Genomic DNA, 24,067 nt, shown 5'->3' with positions numbered 1-24,067 from the left:
TTAAATTATGAAGAACAGGAAATCTGATTATACAATCATGCAATTTACCAAATGCACCAAAATCCTGAGTATAATCCCAAATAAGGTTAGCTGTACTTTTGATGCAATGTAATGTGTTTAAATTTTACATTTTCATTGCAAGGTCATTTTTAGATTCCTGTTACCAACAAAAAAACTAAACCCAAAAACCTCAAAATAGAAAAACCTACCTCAAATAACCGCAAGTCAGCAGGAACTCTGTCTCCGACTGACAGACAGACTGTGTCCCCAGGCACCAATTCTCTGGCAAGCATATGTTCCAATCTTCCCTCCCTTACACTAGAAAACAAAACAATGACACCTGAAATCTTTATCTTCTCGCTAAAGTCGTTTAACGTCTTCCACCTTAACGTAGAACTTCTCTACAATTCCTTTAATGGTCTATTATTACAACACCACACTTAGACAAGCAAGGAAATAGATTACAAGTTTTGAATCCTAAACTAGAACTGCATAATTCCAAACACTGGGATAACATCAAGCAAGGGGGTTGTCTACTTTTCGGGAGGAGGGTGCACAAGCAGGGTGGGCAAGTACTGAACTGGAAAGACATAATGAAAGCATATTTATGAAAATTGGTATAAGAAACTATACTATAAATGTTGAATATGTTAGAAGAAAAGTGTCTGCTAAAAAGAAACTAGAGATCTGTATGAACAAGCACTATAGGAAATCACAGTCCAACTCAAAGTGTGAAATAAAGCATACCAGTGGCATTCTGGTGGTACTAGCTTGCTCAGCTCTTGCAATGATTTTTCAGACCGATACTCCTAAAACAACAACAAAAAACACCCCAGTGTCAATGGAACGGTTCAATGAATGCATAAATACATTTTAGAACGTACACACAAGTGAAAAGAATGCAGTGTCAGCAGGGAACAAATGTAAAACGCAACTTTTGCACAATTACTAAAATTTAACAGATTGAGGGGGAAATTTACTAAGCAGTGATAAGAGTGGAGATGTGAGCCAGTGGAGAAGTGCCCATGGCAACCAATCAGCACTGAAGTAACATCTATAATTTGCATACTATAAAATTATACAGAGCTGCTGATTGGTTGATGGGGCAACTGCACCACTGGCTCACTTCTCTGTTCTTATCACTGCTTAGTAAATGTCCCCCTAAGAGAGTATATATTTTTTTATTATGGCAAAGAGGGTTCTTTACCATGTTCTGATGCTCAAAACAGGACTCACTCCCTAGGACAGTTGCTCTACATGGGTGTGACTAATTGTGTGAAGGAATACAGGTCTGTGGAACCAGTGGGCAGGGCTTGCATGCCAGTTAGTGGCTGGGTGACAGAGGGCTGGTTTGAGCTTAGCTAGTGGTTGGGGAAGCAGTTTTTCCTAACAATTGTGATGTGACAACATTTGTGGGGCATAAAGAAGCCACCCACCTGACAGAGCAACTATATTATTATATTTATATATATATACACACATACAAACAATTTTTTCCTGAACCTATTGCAAGGCTGTGTAGAAAAAAAAAAAAAAAAAGAGCAGCACTCCACAGACTTTATTGAACAACTTGTATTGAAAAATTCACATCACTGAAAATATGCCAACGGCGTCAGAAACCAAAAAACTCTGTTAATAAACGGTTACCTTGGGTGAACCATTTTATCTCTTACAGTACTGGGATTTCGAGAGCAGCAAAAAAAATTGTGGCCTGTTTTGGGTACTGATAGGGATCTGAATTTAAATGAGACCACCACCATGCCCACATATACTAAAGGGAAAAATGTGAGGGACTGGGTCGTTAGGACAGATATAACTGGCCTACAGTCATCTCAGAGTGAACAAAATTCCTTCATTTCCCTTAAAGGCTGATTCAAGTGTCTTAATTGCACCACGTGCAGGTCCTTGTCTACGGGCACCTTTTTTGTCATCTATATAGTGGACGCAAGTATATGATTAATCATAGGGTGACGTGTACGACTAAATTTATTATTTATTTGATCACCTGTCCCTGCGGGCTCAATTATGTCGGGAAAACGGACAGCACATTGAGAGAGCGGAAGGCTAATCATAAATTGGCCATCAGAAATGCCCTTTTGGCCAGCAAGAGCGATCAGCCAGTTGCTCTGCATTTTGTACAAGCTAAGCATAATATAGCGGGTCTCAAATACATGATCACTGATTATGAGCCAGCGAGATAGCGGGGGGGGGCAATCGATCCTTACGCCTGCTGCATAAAGAATCCAGATGGATTTATGAGTTTCAAACCATTGCCTCTAAAGGTCTTACCGAAACATTAGGGCTGCATTGCTTTCTATGAAATATCAGTTATTATGTGATGATAGTATTGATTGTCCATTACAGTAATCGTGTGGAAGCTTTTAGTGCATTAATATGAATAATCATGTTATAACTGCTATGTATACTTGGGAGACGCATGTGTTTTTATCTTGCATTATATTTGTCAGTTTTGTAAATGTTATTACCTTTATGTATGGTAATATTTGTTTAGTCCGTTGCTCTGCAGATATGGCGAGGCATGACGACGTCATCAGTGGGCGTCTGCACGCCGGACCCGTGCCGGAGCACACTGCACATGGTGGGGAGCATTTATAAAGGTATGTGATTGTTTGTGTCTTTTGTAACCTGAGGACGAAGTCATAAACTTTGAAACGTTGTTGCTAACCTGTCTCTGACTGAAGTTATTCCGAGTGCCGCCTGCAATGTAATATCAGTCAACTTCATAAGCAGCGTTTTGGGTTTATTACCCTTTTTCAAGCAGCACAGTTATCCTGCAGCTTAAAAAAGTGTAAAACTAAAACATTGCTTATGAAGCTGACCGATTGAATTTTTTGAAGAAAACTGCTGAATGCCATACACTGGACTGTATGTATGTACGTACGTACGTACGTACTGTTTACAATGTGCACTGCGGCTATTGATGGACGGAATGAGAGCACCTACTATCCTATATATATATATATACACACATGCATATTTATATCCTTCTGCTCCACAGGAGGTTTCTGTCCACCCTGAGCTCGCCTTAGGACACCTGCATAACGGTTTGACAGGTGTCCCACCCCAGTCAAAGAGAGTGTGTGTGTGTGTGTGTGTGTGTGTGTGTGTGTGTGTGTGTGTGTGTGTGTGTATGTGTATGTGTATGTGTGTGTGTGTGTGTGTATGTGTATGTGTATGTGTATATATATATATATATATATATATATATATATATATATATATATATACACACACACACACACACGTACTATTATTCTTTTTTATTATAGTTTTTATTGCTCAGCTTCTTTGTATTGTTATTTTTGTATCTTTGTATTTATATGTAGTATGATAATAAATTTCTTGATTGGTTTTTGATGCGTTATTCACCTCTGGGGTGGACTGTGTTTGGTCTCTGTCGGGTCCTTTTGTATAGCACTGTAATACCAGCCTTTATAACAATATCGCGATGCCCTTCTCTTTATATACTAAGTTGATACTGACTGTGGTATGTTAACAATATTAGATGTCCGAGAATTGAGATATCTTATTACCTATTATTGGTGGACGATGACCTTTGACCTTTACAGTGCAGGTCACCAGTTTGATGACACGCAAAATTTATGTAGTCTTGTCCTGTTAGTATATATTTTAGCATTGATTCAGATTTATAGGTTTGGCTATTACTGTATAATCTACTAATTAGAGAAGATTATCCTTAGATCGTGTATATGTCAATATCTGGGCCGCGTAGAGGAGTGCTACCTGTGGCTGGGGATCTCAAACATCTCTCACAGTATTGCTCATAGCATGAGGACCGGACTGAAACTAAAAGGCTGAGACGTCACCTGATTTGCCCGAGTCTCTAGGTCTGAAGACACACGGAGCTATTAAATATAGCGTGGCCACGCTGGACTGCTAAGTATACACTGTGTTATACCTCTGCAATTGAGGGCAGCTAATACAGTTATCTGCATGACAGGAATTGATTGATACTAACAAGCTTTGCATGCTACTACAATCAATGAATTATGCATTGAACATTATAAACCGCTTCAAGTTGATGTTGCTTTGCTTGAGTAACTGTGACTAACAACTGTGCACTAAGGAAGCTTATTAACTCCGGAGTGGCTGTGAGAATTTGAATACTGTAGGTTCTCTAACTAGTTTTTAATAGTATACACACCAGCCGTATGGATTCGTATGTATGTAATGTGTTTAATAAATGTTTTGTGTTTTTTAATTATATTCTGACCTGGACAGCGCTTCATTTACACGTTACTATGCTAACTTTCTTAATTTCATGAGCCAGTTTTCTTTACCTAAAGCAATTTTCAGCGCAACGCTATTTTAGTAACGGTTCCTCTTGGTTAGCCTTTCTCCACTACTCCCTCTGACTAACTAATAAACAATAATGAACTTCGCTGTAGAATGATCTTGCTCAGTCTTAACCATACTCATTACCTACAAATCCAGGCTAAACTTTAATATCAATATTTAAATAAATAGATTAAAATAAGATTTTACTTACCGGTAAATCTATTTCTCGTAGTCCGTAGTGGATGCTGGGGACTCCGTAAGGACCATGGGGAATAGACGGGCTCCGCAGGAGAAATGGGCACTTTAAGAAAGAATTTGGATTCTGGTGTGCTCTGGCTCCTCCCTCTATGCCCCTCCTCCAGACCTCAGTTAGAGAAACTGTGCCCGGAAGAGCTGACAGTACAAGGAAAGGATTTTGAGAATCCAGGATAAGACTCATACCAGCCACACCAATCACACCGTATAACTTGTGATAACTTTACCCAGTTAACAGTATGAACAACAACAGAGCATCAGATCAACCCTGATGCAACTATACATAACCCTTATTTAAGCAATAACTATATACAAGCATTGCAGAAGAAGTCCGCACTTGGGACGGGCACCCAGCATCCACTACGGACTACGAGATATAGATTTACCGGTAAGTAAAATCTTATTTTCTCTAACGTCCTAGTGGATGCTGAGGACTCCGTAAGGACCATGGGGATTATACCAAAGCTCCCAAACGGGCGGGAGAGTGCGGATGACTCTGCAGCACCGAATGAGCAAACACAAGGTACTCCTCAGCCAGGGTATCAAACTTGTAGAACTTTGCAAAGGTGTTTGAACCTGACCAAGTAGCCGCTCGGCAAAGCTGTAATGCAGAGACCCCTTGGGCAGCCGCCCAAGAAGAGCCCACCTTCCTTGTGGAATGGGCCTTAACTGATTTAGGCAGCGGCAACCCTGCCGCAGAATGAGCCTGCTGGATCGTGTTACAGATCCAGCGAGCAATAGTTTGCTTTGAAGCAGGCGCCCCAAGCTTGTTGGAAGCATACAGGATAAACAAAGATTCTGTTTTCCTGACCTTAGCCGTTCTGGCTACATAAACCTTCAAAGCCCTGACCACATCCAGTGACTCGGAATCCTCCAAGTCAGTAGTAGCCACATGCACCACGATAGGTTGGTTTATATGAAAGAATGAAACCACTTTCGGCAGAAATTGTGGGCGAGTCCGCAATTCTGCTCTATCCGCATGGAAAACCAGATAAGGGCTTTTATGTGACAAAGCCGCCAATTCTGACACACGCCTAGCCGAAGCCAAGGCTAATAGCATGACCACCTTCCACGTGAGATATTTCAATTCCACCGTTTTGAGTGGTTCAAACCAGTGTGATTTCAGGCAACTCAACACCACGTTAAGATCCCAAGGTACCACTGGAGGCACAAAAGGGGGCTGAATATGCAGCACTCCCTTTACAAACGTCTGAACTTCAGGCAGAGAAGCCAGTTCTTTTTGAAAGAAAATGGATAAGGCCGAAATCTGAACCTTAATGGAACCCAATTTAAGGCCCAAAGTCACTCCCGCCTGTAGGAAGTGAAGGAAACGGCCCAGCTGGAATTCCGCCGTAGGAGCATTCCTGGCCTCACACCAAGCCACATATTTTCGCCATATACGGTGATAATGCTGAGCTGTCACATCCTTCCTAGCCTTTATCAGCGTAGGAATAACTTCATCCTTTTTCTGCTAGGATCCGGCGTTCAACCGCCATGCCGTCAAACGCAGCCGCGGTAAGTCTTGGAACAGACAGGGCCCCTGTTGCAACAAGTCCTGTCTTAGAGGCAGAGGCCACGGGTCCTCTGTGAGCATTTCTTGCAGATCTGGATACCAAGTCCTTCTTGGCCAATCCGGAACAATGAGTATTGTTCTCACTCCTCTTTTTCTTATGATTCTTAGCACCTTGGGTATGAGAGGAAGAGGAGGAAATACATAGACTGACTGGAACACAAACGGTGTCACCAGTGCGTCCACAGCTATCGCCTGAGGGTCCCTTGACCTGGCGCAATATCTCTGTAGCTTTTTTTTGAGGCAGGATGCCATCATGTCCACCTGTGGCAGTTCCCACCGACTTGCAATCTGCGTGAAGACTTCCTGATGAAGTCCCCACTCTCCCGGGTGGAGGTCGTGCCTGCTGAGGAAGTCTGCTTCCCAGTTGTCCACTCCCGGAATGAACACTGCTGACAGTGCGCTTACGTGATTCTCCGCCCAGCGAAGAATTCTGGTGGCTTCTACCATCGCCACCCTGCTCCGTGTGCCGCCTTGGCGGTTTACATGAGCCACTGCGGTGATGTTGTCTGACTGAATCAGAACCGGTTGGTCGCGAAGCAGGGACTCCGCTTGACGTAGGGCGTTGTATATGGCCCTTAGTTCCAGGATGTTGATGTGAAGGCAAGTCTCCTGACTTGACCGCAGCCCTTAGAAATTTCTTCCCTGTGTGACTGCCCCCCACCCTCGGAGGCTAGCATCCGTGGTCACCAGGACCCAGTCCTGAATGCCGAATCTGCGACCTTCGAGAAGGTGTGCACTCTGCAGCCACCACAGGAGAGACACCCTGGCCCTGGGGGATAGGGTGATCACCTGATGCATCTGAAGATGTGATCCGGACCACTTGTCCAACAGATCCCATTGAAAGGTCCTCGCATGGAACCTGCCGAAGGGAATGGCCTCGTATGATGCCACCATCTTTCCCAGGACTCGCGTGCAGTGATGCACCGACACCTGTTTTGGTTTTAATAGGTCTCAGACCAGTGTCATGAGCTCCTGAACCTTCTCCATCGGGAGATAAACTCTCTTCTGGTCTGTGTCCAGAATCATGCCCAGGAAAGGCAGACGGGTCGTAGGCATCAATTGCGACTTTGGAATATTTAGAATCCAGCAGTGCTGTTGTAACACTTCCCGAGAGCGTGCTACGCTGATCAGCAACTGCTCTCTGGACCTCGCCTTTATGAGGAGATCGTCCAAGTATGGGATAATTGTGACGCCTTGCTTTCGCAGGAGCACCATCATTTCCGCCATTACCTTGGTAAATATTCTCGGTGCCGTGGAGAGACCAAACGGCAACGTCTGGAATTGGTAATGACCACCCTGTACCACAAATCTGAGGTACGCCTGATGAGGTGGATAAATGGGGACATGAAGGTATGCATCCTTTATGTCCAGAGACACCATAAAATCCCCCCCTTCCAGGCTTGCGATGACCGCTCTGAGCGATTCCATCTTGAACTTGAACCTTTTCAGGTATATGTTCAGGGATTTTAAATTCAATATGGGTCTGACCGAACCGTCCGGTTTCGGTACCACAAACATGGTCGAATAATAACCCTTTCCTTGGTCAAGGAGGGGAACCTTGACCACCACCTGCTCAAGATACAATTTGTGAATTGCAGCCAACACTATTTCCCTCTCTAAGGGGGAAGCTGGCAGGGCTGATTTGGGGTATCGGTGAGGAGGCATCTCTTCGAATTCCAGCTTGTATCCCTGAGACACAATCTCTATCGCCCAGGGATCCACCTGGGAGTGAACCTACTTGTGGCTGAAATTTCGGAGACGCGCCCCCACCGGGCCTAGCTCCGCCTGTGGAGCCCCAGCGTCATGCGGTGGATTTAGTGGAAGCCGGGGAGGACTTCTGTTCCTGGGAACTAGCTGTGTTGTGCAGCTTCCTTCCTCTGCCCCTGCCTCTGGCAAGAAAGGACGCACCTCGGACTTTCTTGCCTTTTTGTGATCAAAAGGACTGCATTTGGTAATATGGCGCTTTCTTAGGTTGTGAGGGAACATATGGTAAAAAATTTGACTTTCCAGCAGTAGCTGTGGAGACCAGGTCCGAGAGACCCTCCCCAAACAATTCCTCACCCTTGTAAGGTAAAACCTCAATGTGCCTTTTTGAGTCGGCATCACCTGTCCATTGCCGAGTCCACAGGACCCTTCTGGCAGAAATCGACATTGCATTTATTCTAGAGCCCAGTAGGCTAATGTCTCTTTGAGCATCTCTCATATATAGGACAGCGTCTTTTATATGCCCCAGGGTCATTAATATAGTATCCTTGTCTAAGGTATCAAGTTCCTCAGATAAGGTATCCGTCCATGCTGCTACAGCACTACACACCCAGGCCGACGCAATTGCCGGCCTTAGTAAGGTACCTGAATGTGTATAAATGGACTTCAGGGTACCCTCTTGCTTTCTATCCGCAGGATCTTTTAGGGTGGCCGTATCCTGTGACGGCAGGGCTACCCTCTTGGATAGGCGTGTTAACGCTTTGTCCACCCTAGGGGAGGATTCTCAGCGTAACCTGTCCGATGGCGGGAAAGGGTACGCCATAAGCATCCGTTTGGAAATCTGCAGTTTTTTATCTGGAGATTCCCAAGCCTTTTCACATAACTCATTTAGCTCGTGTGAAGGGTGAAAGGCCACCACCTGCCTTTTTTCCCCATACATATGAACCCTCTTGTCAGGGACTGGGGTTTCCTCTGTGATGTGCAACACATCCTTCATTGCTATAATCATATAACGGATGGATTTAGCCAATTTAGGCTGTAACTTTGCATCATCGTAATCGACACTGGAGTCAGAATCCATGTCGGTATCTGTGTCAACAATTTGGGATAGTGGGCGTTTCTGAGACCCTGACGGCCTCTGCGACATAGGATCAGGCATGGGCTGAGACCCCGACTGTCCTAAGGTTTCAGCTTTATCCAACCTTTTATGCAAGGAATTAACATTATCATTTAAACCCTTCCACATATCCATCCAATCAGGTGTCGGCCGAGACACCACATTAATTTGCTCCCGCTCCGCTTCCACATAGCCTTCCTCATCAAACATGTCGACACAAGCGTACCGACACACCACACACACAGGGGATGCTCTTTTTGAAGACCGTTCCCCCACAAGGCCCTTTGGAGAGAGAGAGAGAGAGAGAGAGAGAGAGAGAGAGAGAGAGAGAGAGAGAGAGAGAGAGAGAGAGAGAGAGAGAGAGAGAGTATGCCAGCACACACCCCAGCACTATATGTCCCAGGAATCACACAGTAACTTAGTGTTAACCCAGTAGCTGCTGTATATTATGTTTTTGCGCCTAATTTATGTGCCCCCCCTCTCTTATTACCCTCTTCTACCGTGAATCTGCAGGGGAGAGCCTGGGGAGCTTCCTCTCAGCGGAGCTGTGGAGAAAAAATGGCGCTGGTGAGTGCTGAGGAAGAAGCCCCGCCCCCTCAGCGGCGGGCTTCTGTCCCGCGTTTATGTACAATATTATGGCGGGGGCTCATACATATACAGTGCCCAACTGTATACATGTCCAACTTTTGCCAAGAGGTCCTAATTGCTGCCCAGGGCGCCCCCCCCTGCGCCCTGCACCCTACAGTGACCGGAGTATGTGGGTGTAGTGTGGGAGTAATGGCGCACAGCTGCAGTGCTGTGCGCTACCTCAGTGAAGACTGGAGTCTTCTGCCGCCGATTTGGAAGTCTTCTTGCTTCTTTGACCCGGCTTCTGTCTTCCGGCTCTGCGAGGTGGACGGCGGCGCGGCTCCGGGATCGGACGACAAAGGGTGAGATCCTGTGTACGATCCCTCCGGAGCTAATGGTGTCCAGTAGCCTAAGAAGCAGGACCTATCTTCAGAGAGTAGGGCTGCTTCTCTCCCCTCAGTCCCACGATGCAGGGAGTCTGTTGCCAGCAGAGCTCCCTGAAAATAAAATAAAAAACCTAACAAAATACTTTCTTATAGCAAGCTCAGGAGAGCTCACTAAGTAGCACCCAGCTCGTCCGGGCACAGATTCAAACTGAGGTCTGGAGGAGGGACATAGAGGGAGGAGCCAGAGCACACCAGAATCCAAATTCTTTCTTAAAGTGCCCATGTTTCCTGCGGAGCCCCTCTATTCCCCATGGTCCTTACTGAGTCCCCAGCATCCACTAGGACGTTAGAGAAAAACACGCTGATGAAAAGTACCACGGAGATCGATATTCCAGAGCCAGACAAAGATGTCGGGTGACACAGATGTAACAAGCCAGGGAATTTTGTTAGTTTTTGCATATGCTGTAGCTTTCACAGAAAGCATTGCATAATTTCAAGGACTGCTTAAAATGTACCACTGGTATTCCCTGCAATACAACTTTTTTGCCACCCCTTAAATTATACGGAGAGTCCCCACTTGTAATTCCAGTAGTTCTATTTTTAATCAGTCACCCCAGATCCCATGGGATACTGCAGAGCTCTATTACTTTCAGTAGCAGGCTTTTAGCCACCAGAATAGTTTGCTGGTTTAAATATAGCAAGTTTGGAGTTTAAACTTAACATAACACTAATAAAAAATCATACATACAGAATGGTATAACTCAATAACAGCACAATGGAGTCGATTCAATTCGGCAACTTATGAATAGCGCCGGGAATTAGCTCCTGCCGCTATTCAATTCAGCTCCAGTTAAGTCGGCGATGGCCCGTTCTCGCCGACTAAACAGGTTGAATTGTCGGGAGAACGGGCATTCTCCGACTTAACTCCCCGGCGCGAGGCTGATTCCCGACAGAATCAGCCTCGCGCCGGCCGCGTGGCAGCGGATGAGAGAAGAATTCCCGACAATTGCGGATAACTAGCAGCTGAATTGAATAGCGTCGGGAGCTAATTCCCGGCGCTATTCATAAATTGCCGAATTGAATCGACCCCTGTAAGTGTAAAACAAAAATGAATTAAATAATTTTAGAGCAGGGATGGGGGAACAAAATAGGATTTTAATTACCTACTGGTAAATCCTTTTCTCGTAGTCCATAAGGGATAATAAGAATTTACTCACCGGTAATTCTATTTCTCGTAGTCCGTAGTGGATGCTGGGAACTCCGTAAGGACCATGGGGAATAGCGGGCTCCGAAGGAGGCTGGGCACTCTAGAAAGATTTAGGACTACCTGGTGTGCACTGGCTCCTCCCACTATGACCCTCCTCCAAGCCTCAGTTAGGACACTGTGCCCGGACGAGCTGACATAATAAGGAAGGATTTTGAATCCCGGGTAAGACTCATACCAGCCACACCAATCACACCGTACAACTCGTGATACTATATCCAGTTTGACAGTATGAAAACAACTGAGCCTCTCAACAGATGGCTCAACAATAACCCTTTAGTTAGCAATAACTATGTACAAGTATTGCAGACAATCCGCACTTGGGATGGGCGCCCAGCATCCACTACGGACTACGAGAAATAGAATTACCGGTGAGTAAATTCTTATTTTCTCTGACGTCCTAGTGGATGCTGGGAACTCCGTAAGGACCATGGGGATTATACCAAAGCTCCCAAACGGGCGGGAGAGTGCGGATGACTCTGCAGCACCGAAAGAGAGAACTCCAGGTCCTCCTCAGCCAGGGTATCAAATTTGTAGAATTTTGCAAACGTGTTTGCCCCTGACCAAGTAGCTGCTCGGCAAAGTTGTAAAGCCGAGACCCCTCGGGCAGCCGCCCAAGATGAGCCCAACTTCCTTGTGGAATGGGCATTTACAGATTTTGTCTGTGGCAGGCCTGCCACAGAATGTGCAAGCTGAATTGTACTACAAATCCAGCGAGCAATAGTCTGCTTAGAAGCAGGAGCACCCAGCTTGTTGGGTGCATGCAGGATAAACAGCGAGTCAGATTTTCTGACTCCAGCCGTCCTGGAAACATATATTTTCAGGGCCCTGACAACGTCTAGCAACTTGGAGTCCTCCAAATCCCTAGTAGCCGCAGGCACCACAATAGGCTGGTTCAGGTGAAACGCTGACACCACTTTAGGAAGAAACTGGGGACGAGTCCTCAATTCTGCCCTATCCATATGGAAAATCAGATAAGGGCTTTTACATGAGAAAGCCGCCAATTCTGACACTCGCCTGGCTGAAGCCAAGGCCAATAACATGACCACTTTTCACGTGAGATATTTTAGATCCACGGTTTTTAGTGGCTCAAACCAATGTGATTTTAAGAAACTCAACACCACGTTGAGATCCCAAGGTGCCACAGGGGGCACAAACTGGGGCTGAATATGCAGCACTCCTTTCACAATGTCTGAACTTCAGGTACTGAAGCTAGTTCTTTTTGAAAGAAAATCGACAGAGCCGAGATCTGTACTTTAATGGAGCCTAGTTTTAGGCCCATATTCACTCCTGCTTGCAGGAAATGTAGAAATCGACCTAGTGGAAATTCCTCTGTTGGGGCCTTTTTGGCCTCGCACCATGCAACATATTTCCGCCATATGCGGTGATAATGCTTTGCCGTAACATCTTTCCTGGCTTTAATAAGCGTAGGAATGACTTCTTCCGGAATACCCTTTTCCTTCAGGATCCGGCGTTCAATCGCCATGCCGTCAAACGCAGCCGCGGTAAGTCTTGGAACAGACAGGGCCCCTGCTGAAGCAGGTCCTGTCTGAGCGGCAGAGGCCATGGGTCCTCTGATATCATTTCCTGAAGTTCCTGATACCAAGCCCTTCTTGGCCAATCCGGGAACCACGAGTATCGTTCTTACTCCTCGCCATCTTATTATTCTCAGTACCTTTGGTATGAGAGGCAGAGGAGGGAACACATAAACCGACTGGTACACCCACGGTGTCACTAGAGCGTCCACAGCTATCGCCTGAGGGTCCCTTGACCTGGCGCAATACCTCTTTAGCTTTTTGTTGAGGCGGGACGCCATCATGTCCACCTGTGGCCTTTCCCAACGGTTTACCAACAGCAGGAAGACTTCTGGATGAAGTCCCCACTCTCCCGGGTGTAGGTCGTGTCTGCTGAGGAAGTCTGCTTCCCAGTTGTCCACTCCCGGAATGAACACTGCTGCCAGTGCTAGTACGTGATTTTCCGCCCATCGGAGAATCCTTGTGGCTTCTGCCATTGCCATCCTGCTTCTTGTGCCGCCCTGTCGGTTCACATGGGCGACTGCCGTGATGTTGTCTGACTGTATCAGTACCGGCTGGTTTTGAAGCAGGGGCCTTGCCTGACTTAGGGCATTGTAAATGTCCCTCAGTTCCAGAATTTATATGTAGGGAAGTCTCCTGACTTGACCATAGGCCCTGGAAGTTTCTTCCCTGTGTGACTGCTCCCCAGCCTCGAAGGCTGGCCTCCGTGGTCACCAGGACCCAGTCCTGTATGCCGAATCTGCGGCCCTCTAGAAGATGAGCACCCTGCAGCCACCACAGTAGAGACACCCTGGTCCTTGGAGACAGGGTTATCATTTGATGCATTTGAAGATGCGATCCCGACCACTTATCCAAGAGGTCCCACTGGAAGGTCCTCGCATGGAACCTGCCGAATGGAATTGCTTCGTATGAAGCCACCATTTTTCCCAGGACTCGTGTGCAACGATACACCGATACCCTTTTTGGTTTTAGGAGGTCTCTGACTAGAGAGGACAGCTCCTCGGCTTTCTCCTGCGGGAGAAACACTTTTTTCTGTTCTGTGTCCAAAATCATCCCCAGGAACAGTAAGCGAGTGGAAGGAACCAGCTGTGACTTTGGAATGTTCAGAATCCAGCCATGCTGTTGTAGCACCTCCTGAGATAGTGCTACTCCGACCAGTATAATTTCTGCCATTACCTTGGTAAACACCCTCGGTGCCGTGGACAGTCCAAACGGTAGCGTCTGGAATTGGTAATGGCAAACCTGTACCACAATCTGAGGTACTCCTGGTGAGGAAGGTAAAAAGGGACATGCAGGTAACCATCCTTGATGTCCAGGGATACCATGTAATCCCCCTCGTCCAGGCTTGCAATAACCGCCCTGAGCGATTCCATCTTGAACTTTGTTATGTAAGTGTTCAAGGATTTCCATTTTAAAATGGGTCTCACCGAACCGGCTGGTTTCGGTACCACAAACAGTGTGGAATAGTAACCCCGTCCTTGTTGAAGTAGGGGCACCTTGACTATCACCTGCTGGGAATACAGCTTGTGAATTGCCTCTAGCACAGCCTCCCTGCCTGAGGGAGTTGTCGGCAAGGCAGATTTGAGTAAACGGCGGGGGGGAGACGCCTCGACTTCCAGCTTGTACCCCTGAGATACTACTTGAAGGATCCAGGGATCCACCTGTGAGCGAGCCCACTGATCGCTGAAATTTTTGAGGCGGCCCCCCACCCTACCTGGCTACGCCTGTGGAGCCCCCGCGTCATGCGGTGGACTCAGAGGAAACAGGGGAAGAATTTTGATTCTGGGAACTGGCTGCTGGTGCAGCTTTTTTCCCTCTTCCCTCGTTTGACCCGCCTGCTTTTCTGAAGCCGAAAGGACTGTACCTGATAATACAGTGCTTTTCTTAGGCTGTGAGGGAACCTGAGGTAAAATATTTTCATCCCAGCTGTTGCTGTGGATACGAGGTCCCAGAGACCATCCCCAACCAATTCCTCACCCTTATAAGGCTCTATGTGCCTTTTAAAGTCAGCATCACCTGTCCAGTGTCGGGTCTCCAATACCCTCCTGACAGAATGGACATTGCAATAATTCAGGATGCCAGCCGGCAAAATATCCCTCTGTGCATCCCTCATATATAAGACGACGTCTTATGTTTGCAAAATAGTATCCCTGTTTGAAAGGGGTACAGACCACGCTGCAGCAGTCTGCAGGTCTCAGTCTAGTACCTGAGTGTGTAAATACAGACTTCAGGATAGCCTCCTGCTATTTATCAGCAGGTACCTTCAAAGTGGCCGTATCCTAAGACGGCAGTGCCACCTTGACAAACGTGTGAGCGCCTTATCCACCCTAGGTGATATCTCCCAGCGTAACTTATCCTCTGGCGGGAAAGGGTACGCCAACAGTAACTTGTTAGAAATTACCAGTTTCTTATCGGGGAAACCCACGCTTTTTTACACTTCATTCACTCATTTGATGGGGGAACAAAACACTGCCTGCTTTTTCTCCCCAAACATAAAACCCTTTGTTTTTAGTGGTACTTGGGTTAATGTCAGAAATGTGTAACACATTTTATATTGCCGGGATCATGTAATGGATGTTCCTAGTGGATTGTGTATATGTCTCAACCTCGTCGACACTGGAGTCAGACTCCGTGTCGACATCTGTGTCTGCCATCTGAGGGAGCGTTGATGGCCTTTGAGACGCCTGGGCAGGCGCGGGCTGAGAAGCCGGCTGTCCCATAGCTGTTACGTCATCCAGCCTTTTATGTAAGGAGTTGACACTGTCGGGTAATACCTTCCACCTATCCATTCACTCTGGTGTCGGCCCACAGGGGGCGACATCTCATTTATCGGCATCTGCTACGCCTCCACATAAGTCTCCTCATCAAACATGTCGACATAGCCGTACCGACACACCGCACACACACAAGGAATGCTCCAATGAGGACAGGACCCACAAAAGCCCTTTGGGGGGACAGAGTGAGAGTATGCCAGCACACACCAGAGCGCTATATAATGCAGGGACTAACTGAGTTATGTCCCCTATAGCTGCTTTTATATAATTTATACTGCGCCTAAATTTAGTGCCCCCCCTCTCTTTTTACCCTGTTCTGTAGTGTAGACTGCAGGGGAGAGCCAGGGAGCTTCCTTCCAGCGGATCTGTGAAGGAGAAATGGCGCCAGTGTGCTGTGGGAGATAGCTCCGCCCCTTTTCCGCGGACTATTCTCCCGCTTTTTTATGGATTCTGGCAGGGGTATTTTCCACATATATAGCCTCTGGGGCTATATATTGTGGTATTTTTGCCAGCCAAGGTGTTATTATTGCTTCTCAGGGCGCCCCCCCCCCCCCAGCGCCCTGCACCCTCAGTGACCGGAGTGTGAAGTGTGTATGAGGAGCAATGGCGCACAGCTGCAGTGCTGTGCGCTACCTTGGTGAAGACTGATGTCTTCTGCTGCCGATTTTCCGGACCTCTTCTTGCTTCTGGCTCTGTAAGGGGGACGGCGGCGCGGCTCCGGGACCGAACACCAAGGACTGGGCCTGCGGTCGATCCCTCTGGAGCTAATGGTGTCCAGTAGCCTAAGAAGCCCAATCCGGCTGCAAGCAGGCGAGTTCGCTTCTTCTCCCCTTAGTCCCTCGCTGCAGTGAGCCTGTTGCCAGCAGGTCTCACTGAAAATAAAAAACCTAAATCTATACTTTCTTTCTAAGGGCTCAGGAGAGCCCCTAGTGTGCATCCAACCTCGGCCGGGCACAAGATCTAACTGAGGCTTGGAGGAGGGTCATAGTGGGAGGAGCCAGTGCACACCAGGTAGTCATAAATCTTTCTAGAGTGCCCAGCCTCCTTCGGAGCCCGCTATTCCCCATGGTCCTTACGGAGTTCCCAGCATCCACTAGGACGTGAGAGAAATTGGGGAATCTAGTACGATGGGTGTATAAACGGGGTCCAAAGGAGCCATTGCATTTTAAAATTCTTCAACTGGGTGTGCTGGCTCCTCCCCTCTATGCCCCCTCCCACAGGCAGTTATAGGTAAAAACGTGCCCGAAGGAGAAAGGACATATACGAGAGAAGGAATATGATAAAGTGTGGTGAGATATACATACCAGCGCACCACTAACATAACAACCAGCAACGGTTGGTAACAGCATCAACAGCTGAACAGGTAACCAACAAGAACCTGCAGAAAAGTCAACTCACTGAGGCAGGCGCCCAATGGGGCAGATGTATTAACCTGGAGAAGGCATAAGGAAGTGATAAACCAGTGATATGTGCAAGGTGATAAAGGCACAAGCCACTCAGCTCCAATATGTAAATTAACAGTTAGGATCCGATTGGCTGGTGCCTTTATCACCTTGCACATATCACTGGTTTATCACTTCCTTATGCCTTCTTCAGGTTTATACGTCTGCCCCCCAATATCCCTTATGGACTAAGAGAAAAGCATTTACCGGTAGGTAATTATAATCCTATTTTCTCTAGCATCCAAGAAGGATATTGGGGAACATAGTATGATGGGGACGTCCCAAAGCTTCCAGAACGGGCAGAAACATGTGGAGACTGCTGCAGCACCGGCTGCCAAACAGAGTATCCTCTTTGGCCAGGGTATCAAACTTGTAGAACTTAACAAAAAGTGTTCTTCCCCGACCAGGTAGCAGCTCAGCATAGAGTAATTAGTGAATGTGTGTATTCTGGCACTCTCCAGTGTCCGCCAAATCAAAATCCTCTAATAATCTGCCCAAAACACAGATCCAATATAGATCTCTAGTACACACAATAGGGACAGATCAAAGGCACCACTCTAAACCATTTTTGTGGAAGAACCAAAAAAAAAATAAAGGTAATAAATATTCCTTGAAAAAAAAACCAAGAAGGTCGAAATAGCATTGGTGCTGACAGACAAAATAAACAATTTGGATCTATGAAGGTGTGGTTCAACTCCGTGTAAAGAAACCTTTATACGTGAAGTTCACTTTATCACAAAGCGAGTTGGGTACGTATATTTGAACAGAATACCTTGTGTATATCTGATGCCTGTGTTAAGTTTGAAAGATATATAGATATATATATATATATATAGATAGAGATATATATAGATATATAGATATATATATATATATATATATATATATACACACACACACATATACGTACATACATACACGCATATATATATATATACACACACTGCTCAAAAAAAATAAAGGGAGCACTTTAACAACACATCCTAGATCTGAATGAATGAAATATTCTTATTAAATACTTTGTTCTTTACATAGTTGAAAGTGCTGACAACAGAAATCGCACAAAAAACGAGTTTTATGGTAAGAATTTACCCTTGTTAAAACTCTTTCTGCGAGGTACTCTGGGCTCCACAAGTCTGGACAACGGGGTGTAGAGTAGGATCTTGATCCGAGGCACCAACAGGCTCAAAGCTTTGACCTTCTTCCCAAGATGCATAGCGCCGCCTCCTATATCACCCCGCCTCCCAGCACAGGAGCTCAGTTTAGTTAACCAGCCCAATGCAGTAGCAGGAAAAGAGACAACAACGGTTAGTAGCCACATACACCACACTCTCACGACAAGAGAAGTGTCAGCGGCTAATGCCATATCAACCCAAAGAAGCAAAGTGCGTCAGGGTGGGCGCCTTGTGGAGCCCAGCGTACCTCGCAGAAAGAGTTTTAACAAGGGTAAGTTCTTACCATAAAACTCGTTTTCTGCTGCGGGGTACACTGGGCTCCACAAGTCTGGACAATGGGGGATGTCCTAAAGCAGTTCCTTATGGGAGGGGATGCACTGTAGCGGGCACAAGAACTCGGCGTCCAAAGGAAGCATCCTGGGAAGCGGCAGTATCGAAGGCATAGAACCTTATGAACGTGTTCCCGGAGGACCACGTAGCCGCCTTGCACAATTGATCAAGGGTCACACCACGTTGGGCCGCCCAAGAAGGTCCAACAGACCGAGTAGAATGGGCCGTAATGTGAACAGGAGCCGACAGACCAGCCTTCACATAAGAATGCACAATCATCATTCTGATCCACCTGGCCAGGGTCTGCTTGTGAGCAGGCCAGCCACATTTGTGAAATCCAAGCAAAACAAAGAGAATCAGACTTTCGAATAGAAGCAGTTCTCTTCACATAGATACGGAGAGCCTGTACCACACCCAAAGACCGCTCTTTGGGAGACAAATCAGGAGAGACAAAAGCTGGAACTACAATCTCCTGATTAAGGTGGAACGAAGAAACCACCTTAGGCAAATATCCGGGACGAGTCCTAAGAACCGACCGGTCACGGTGAAAAATCAGATATGGGGAATTACAAGACAAGGCACCCAAATTCGACACTCTTCTAGCAGAGGCAATAACCAACAGAAACACCCCCTTAAGGGAAAGCCACTTAAGGTCAGCTGAACCAAGAGGTTCAAATGGAGACTCTTGTAACGCCTCCAAAACCACCGACAAGTCCCAAGGAGCCACAGGCGGGACATAGGGAGGTTGGATACGCAACACACCCTGAGTGAAAGTATAAACATCAGGTAAAGTCGCAATTTTTCTCTGAAACCACACCGACAAGGCAGAAATATGAACCTTGAGGGAGGCCAGACGCAGGCCAAAATCTAGGCCCTGCTGTAGAAAAGCCAAAAGTTTGGCTGTACTAAACTCTGACGATAGGCCTTGAAGGTCTGAGAACCAGTGCCGTCTGGGCCACGCCAGAGCTATGAGAAGCAGATTTCCTTTTTCTTGCTTGAACTTCCGAATTACCCTGGGCAGGAGTGACACCGGAGGGAACACGTACGGCAGCCGAAACCTCCACGGCACTGCCAGCGCATCCACGAATGCTGCTTGAGGATCCCTTGTCCTTGCTCCGAAGACCAGAACCTTGTGATTGTGTCGAGAAGCCATCAGATCCACATCTGGAAGACCCCACCTTTCCACGAGGAGTTGAAACACTTCAGGTTGGAGGCCCCACTCGCTGGCATGCACGTCCTGACGACTGAGAAAGTCCGCTTCCCAATTCAGGACTCCCGGAATGTATATTGCCGATACTGCCGGTAGATGGCATTCTGCCCAACGTAGAATCCGTGAGGCTTCCTTCATTGCCAAACGGCTTCGAGTGCCGCCTTGATGATTTATGTAAGCCACTGTGGTGGCATTGTCAGACTGTACTTGAACAGGACGGTTCTGAATCAAATGCTGGGCTAGGTTCAACGCATTGAAGTCCGCCCGCAATTCCAGAATGTTGATCGAGAGGAGAGATTCCTCCTTGGTCCACCGACCCTGCAAGGAGTGCTGCTCCAGCACCGCGCCCCAACCTCTTAGACTGGCATCTGTCGTCAACAGGACCCAGCTGGATATCCAGAAGGGACAGCTTCTGCACAATTGTCAGTCTTGGAGCCACCAGAGCAGCGATAGACGGACCTCCGGAGTCAAAGAGATCATTTAAGACCTGATCCGGTGAGGCAGGCCGTCCCACTTGGCTAGAATCAGCTTCTGGGGGGGGCGAGAATGGAATTGAGCATACTCCACCATGTCAAATGCCGATACCATGAGGCCCAGCACCTGCATTGCCGAATGTATCGACACTTGCGGACGAGAAAGGAAGTAACGAATCCTGTCCTGAAGTTTCAGGACTTTCTTCTGAGACGAGAACAACCTCTGGTTTTGAGTGTCCAACAGCACTCTCAGATGCACCATGCTCTGAGCAGGTACCAGGGAGGATTTCTTCCAGTTGATGAGCCACCCGTGGGCTTGTAGAAACCGGACCGTCATATCCAGATGACGCAGGAGATGATCTGGGGAATTTGCCAGGATTAACAAGTCATCCAGATACGGCAGTATCCTGACCCCTTGACGGTGGAGTACCACCGTCATAACCGCCATAACTTTGGTGAAGACTCGCAGAGCCGTTGTTAAACCAAAAGGTAACGCCCGAAACTGGTAATGGAGGTTGCCAATAGCGAACCTCAGGTATTGTTGATGTGACACTGCTATAGGAATATGCAGGTAAGCATCCTGTATGTTCAGGGAGACCATGTAGTCCCCAGGTTCCAAGGCCAGAACTATAGAGCGAAGGGTTTTCATACGGAACTTGGAAACCTTCACAAACTTGTTCAGTGCCTTGAGGTTGAGAATGGGCCGGGAGGACCCATTCGGTTTCGGGACTAGAAACAGCGGAGAATAGTACCCCCGGCCCCTCTGAGCAAGAGGCACCTGTACTACGACTCTTGTATCCAGGAGGGTCTGTACCACCGAATGCAGAGTGTTTGCCTTTGTCTGGTCCGACCGGACGTCTGTCTGGCAGAATCGATGAGGGGGTCGGTTTTTGAAGGCTATGGCGTAACCTCGAGAGACTACTTCCCGTACCCAGGCATCTGAAGTGGTCTTCAACCATTCCTGGGTATACCCTAGAAGCCGGCCCCCACCCTGGGATCCCCCAGGGGGAGGCCCGCCCCGTCATGCTGCAGGCTTATCGGTCTTGGCTGCTGGCTGACGGGCAGCCCAGGCTCTTTTGGGCTTCGGCTTATCAGGTTTGGAAGTGCGGGCCTGCTTATGGTACGCCTGACCTTTTGCTTTACCTGAAGGACGAAAGAGGCGAAAGGACGTGCCTTTGGCCTTCGACACAGAAGGAGCTGTATTAGGCAGACAGGCAGTTTTGGCAGTAGCCAAGTCAGCCACTATCTTATTTAAGTCCTCCCCAAACAGAATATCCCCCTTCAAAGGGAGCACCTCCAGGGTTTTTCTAGAGTCCAGATCCACAGACCAGGATCTCAGCCACAATATCCTGCGAGCCAGGACTGACGTAGTAGAGGCCTTGGCAGCTAGGATACCGGCATCAGAAGCCGCCTCTTTAATATAGCGAGAAGCTGTGACAATATATGACAAGCATTGTCTAGCATGGTCAGAGGAGATTTCAGCTTCTAACTCCAAGGCCCATGCTTCAATAGCCTCTGCCGCCCATGTAGCTGCAATAGTGGGCCTTTGTGCAGCATCCGTGAGAGTGTAAATCGCTTTTAAACAACCCTCGACGAGTTTATCCGTAGGCTCTTTTAGAGACGTGACGGTAGTGACAGGTAGAGCTGAGGAAACCACCATCCAAGCCACATGTGAGTATACTGGAGGAGGCGTTTCCCAATTCTTAGACAGCTTTGGCGCAAGGGGATAGCGAGCCAGCATCTTCTTTTGAGGCACAAACTTCGTACCCGGGCTTTGCCAGGGTTCCTGACGTATATCCACTAGGTGGTCAGAGTGAGATAAAACCTGTTTAATCACCTTCTGACGCTTGAACCTATCTGGATTCTTAGGAGGAACGGATGGCTCGGGATCATCCGTAATCTGCAGAATTAACTTAATAGCCTCCAAAAGATCAGGAACATCCACATGTGAACTACCCTCCCCATCAGCCGTATCTGAGTAAGAACCTGTGGGGTCAGTGTATGTGCTGTCTTCATCAGACGAGATGTCAGTGACAGCAGTGGATTGTGAGGAGACGAGCGCTCGCTTAGAGGACCTCTTGGACTTAGGCGAGCGTTGGTCAGACTTTTTAGTAAGTATACAGATGTGGATAAATCCACAGGGAACCAGCGCTCAAACCCTATTTGTAGTGGTGAATGTACGGTTATAAAGTGAAACTAAAATCAATAATGAAAAAGCAGGTAATATACTTAAGGTTGTTTATTCTAAGATGCTGAGATACTTTCTTTCCCAACAGGTATAAATTCGGTTTAAAAGTCAATCAGTGATTGGGGCACGCTCCTGGTTTGAGCTTAAATTCTGAAGTGCAAGGTTCAATTGAAAGAACAAATGCTGTAATCTTTGTAAAGTCGAAAAAAAAAAAAAAAAAAAAGAAAAAGAAAAATGCCACAAAAAAATATTAATGATAATATGTACTAAAGTCCAAACGGTTTACAAGTCTATACAGACAGCGGCGTCCCGCTAATCTGTGCTCTGAAGTGAAGGATTCTCTTGTGAAGTGATGAACAGTTGACAGCGGTAGTGTATGCTTTGGTTAGAGTGGAGAATAAGGACCCTGGACTGGCGCTATTCCTCCTGCAGCACGTCCCACAGTAGAGCGCCCGAATCAGGCCCGCTCTGTGGGGCCGCTGACCTGGGGTGTGCGCCTGTCACAGAGGCGAAGTGGACCCGGCCGGAGCTCTCCGAGCGGCTGGCTGCGCCTCTCCTCCTCCTACAGGGACTTACCTTCTCCCTTCCCCTCCGCCTTCCACTCTCCGCTGTCTCGGGCTTCTTCCGTCGCCTGGCAACCGGTTGCTTCCGGAACTCCGGATCACGTGACCGGATGGTTTGCGGAAAGGATTAGCAGTACTGTCCTTCTTTGTAGTGAATATTCGTCCTCAGTCCAATGTAGTATAGATGGGTAGCTCCAACGCGTTTCGACCTGTTAGGGTCTTCCTCTGGGAGTCATTTGTGTGTTTAGGTTGCAGGAATTTAAGGTGTCCTGATAGGGTGGGATCAATTCCCATTGGTCCTCTGATCTGGCTTTGTGATTGGCTCACAGCTTGTCAATCGAAGTTTATGGGAGGATGTGACATCATCACAGTGCTTTAGAGTGTGCCCAGTATTATCTGGCTTTGTGATTGGCTCACAGCTTGTCAAAGTTTATGGGAGGATGTGACATCATCACAGTGCTTTAGATTGTGCCCAGTATTATCTGGCTTTGTGATTGGCTCACAACTTGTCAATCAAAGTTTATGGGAGGATGTGACATCACAGTGCTTTAGAGTGTGCCCAGTATTGAAAAAAGGAAAATAATGGAAAAATATATTCGTAGTGAAAAGGATATATATAAAGTTACAATATAGCAGTTATATGAATCAAACTTGCAGAATGGTGTTAATACTCAAAATAATGAACCTTGGGATATTTTGAGGCTATGTTCAAAGGCATGAGAATAATGATTAACCCTCTACAGCATTAACCAATGCCTGTCACTACTTTGATGTAAGAATATCATAGAATAGTGAATGTAGCTGCTGTTGAATTGAATTGAAATGGGATATGTCTTCATTTGCATATGACAGACCTAATTTCGTTGTCAATGTTGAGCCCTTTGGGGGCCAGTGTCCCTAAATTAATCATCATGCACAGTTCTTCCTTATTGATTCTGGAGATGTAATCACCTCCTCTCCAGTTCTTTTTGACCTCTTTTACACCAGTGAACTTAAGTAGAGCAGGGTTTGAGTTGTGAAACTCTTTGAAATGTTGGGATAATGGGTGATCTTCTGTGCCTTTCCTAATGTTGCGTACGTGTTCCCCAATTCTGACTTTCAGTGGTCGTATTGTTCTTCCTACGTATTGTTTAACACATGGGCATTGGAGGATGTATATAATGCCCTTGCTGTGGCATGTCAACCTATCCC

General features: G+C 47.0%; 1 protein-coding gene across 1 annotated transcript in view; it reads right to left on the bottom strand.

Moving 5' to 3' along the window:
• The window catches only part of ATP2C1 (ATPase secretory pathway Ca2+ transporting 1), a 288,376-nt gene that overhangs the window by 158,035 nt on the left and 106,274 nt on the right, over positions 1-24,067 (bottom strand). The window contains exons 6-7 of the mRNA XM_063922357.1: positions 748-809; positions 210-318 (exon numbers count right to left, since the gene is read on the bottom strand). Of these exons, the coding sequence (XP_063778427.1) occupies positions 210-318; positions 748-809 (171 nt within the window). The remainder of the gene's footprint in view (positions 1-209; positions 319-747; positions 810-24,067) is intronic.

Source organism: Pseudophryne corroboree, chromosome 5 (genome assembly GCF_028390025.1).
Source record: "Pseudophryne corroboree isolate aPseCor3 chromosome 5, aPseCor3.hap2, whole genome shotgun sequence".
In the NCBI taxonomy this organism is placed as follows: domain Eukaryota; kingdom Metazoa; phylum Chordata; class Amphibia; order Anura; family Myobatrachidae; genus Pseudophryne; species Pseudophryne corroboree.
The sequence above is the reverse complement of the archived record's forward strand: the minus strand, read 5'-3'. Positions and strand labels throughout refer to the sequence as shown.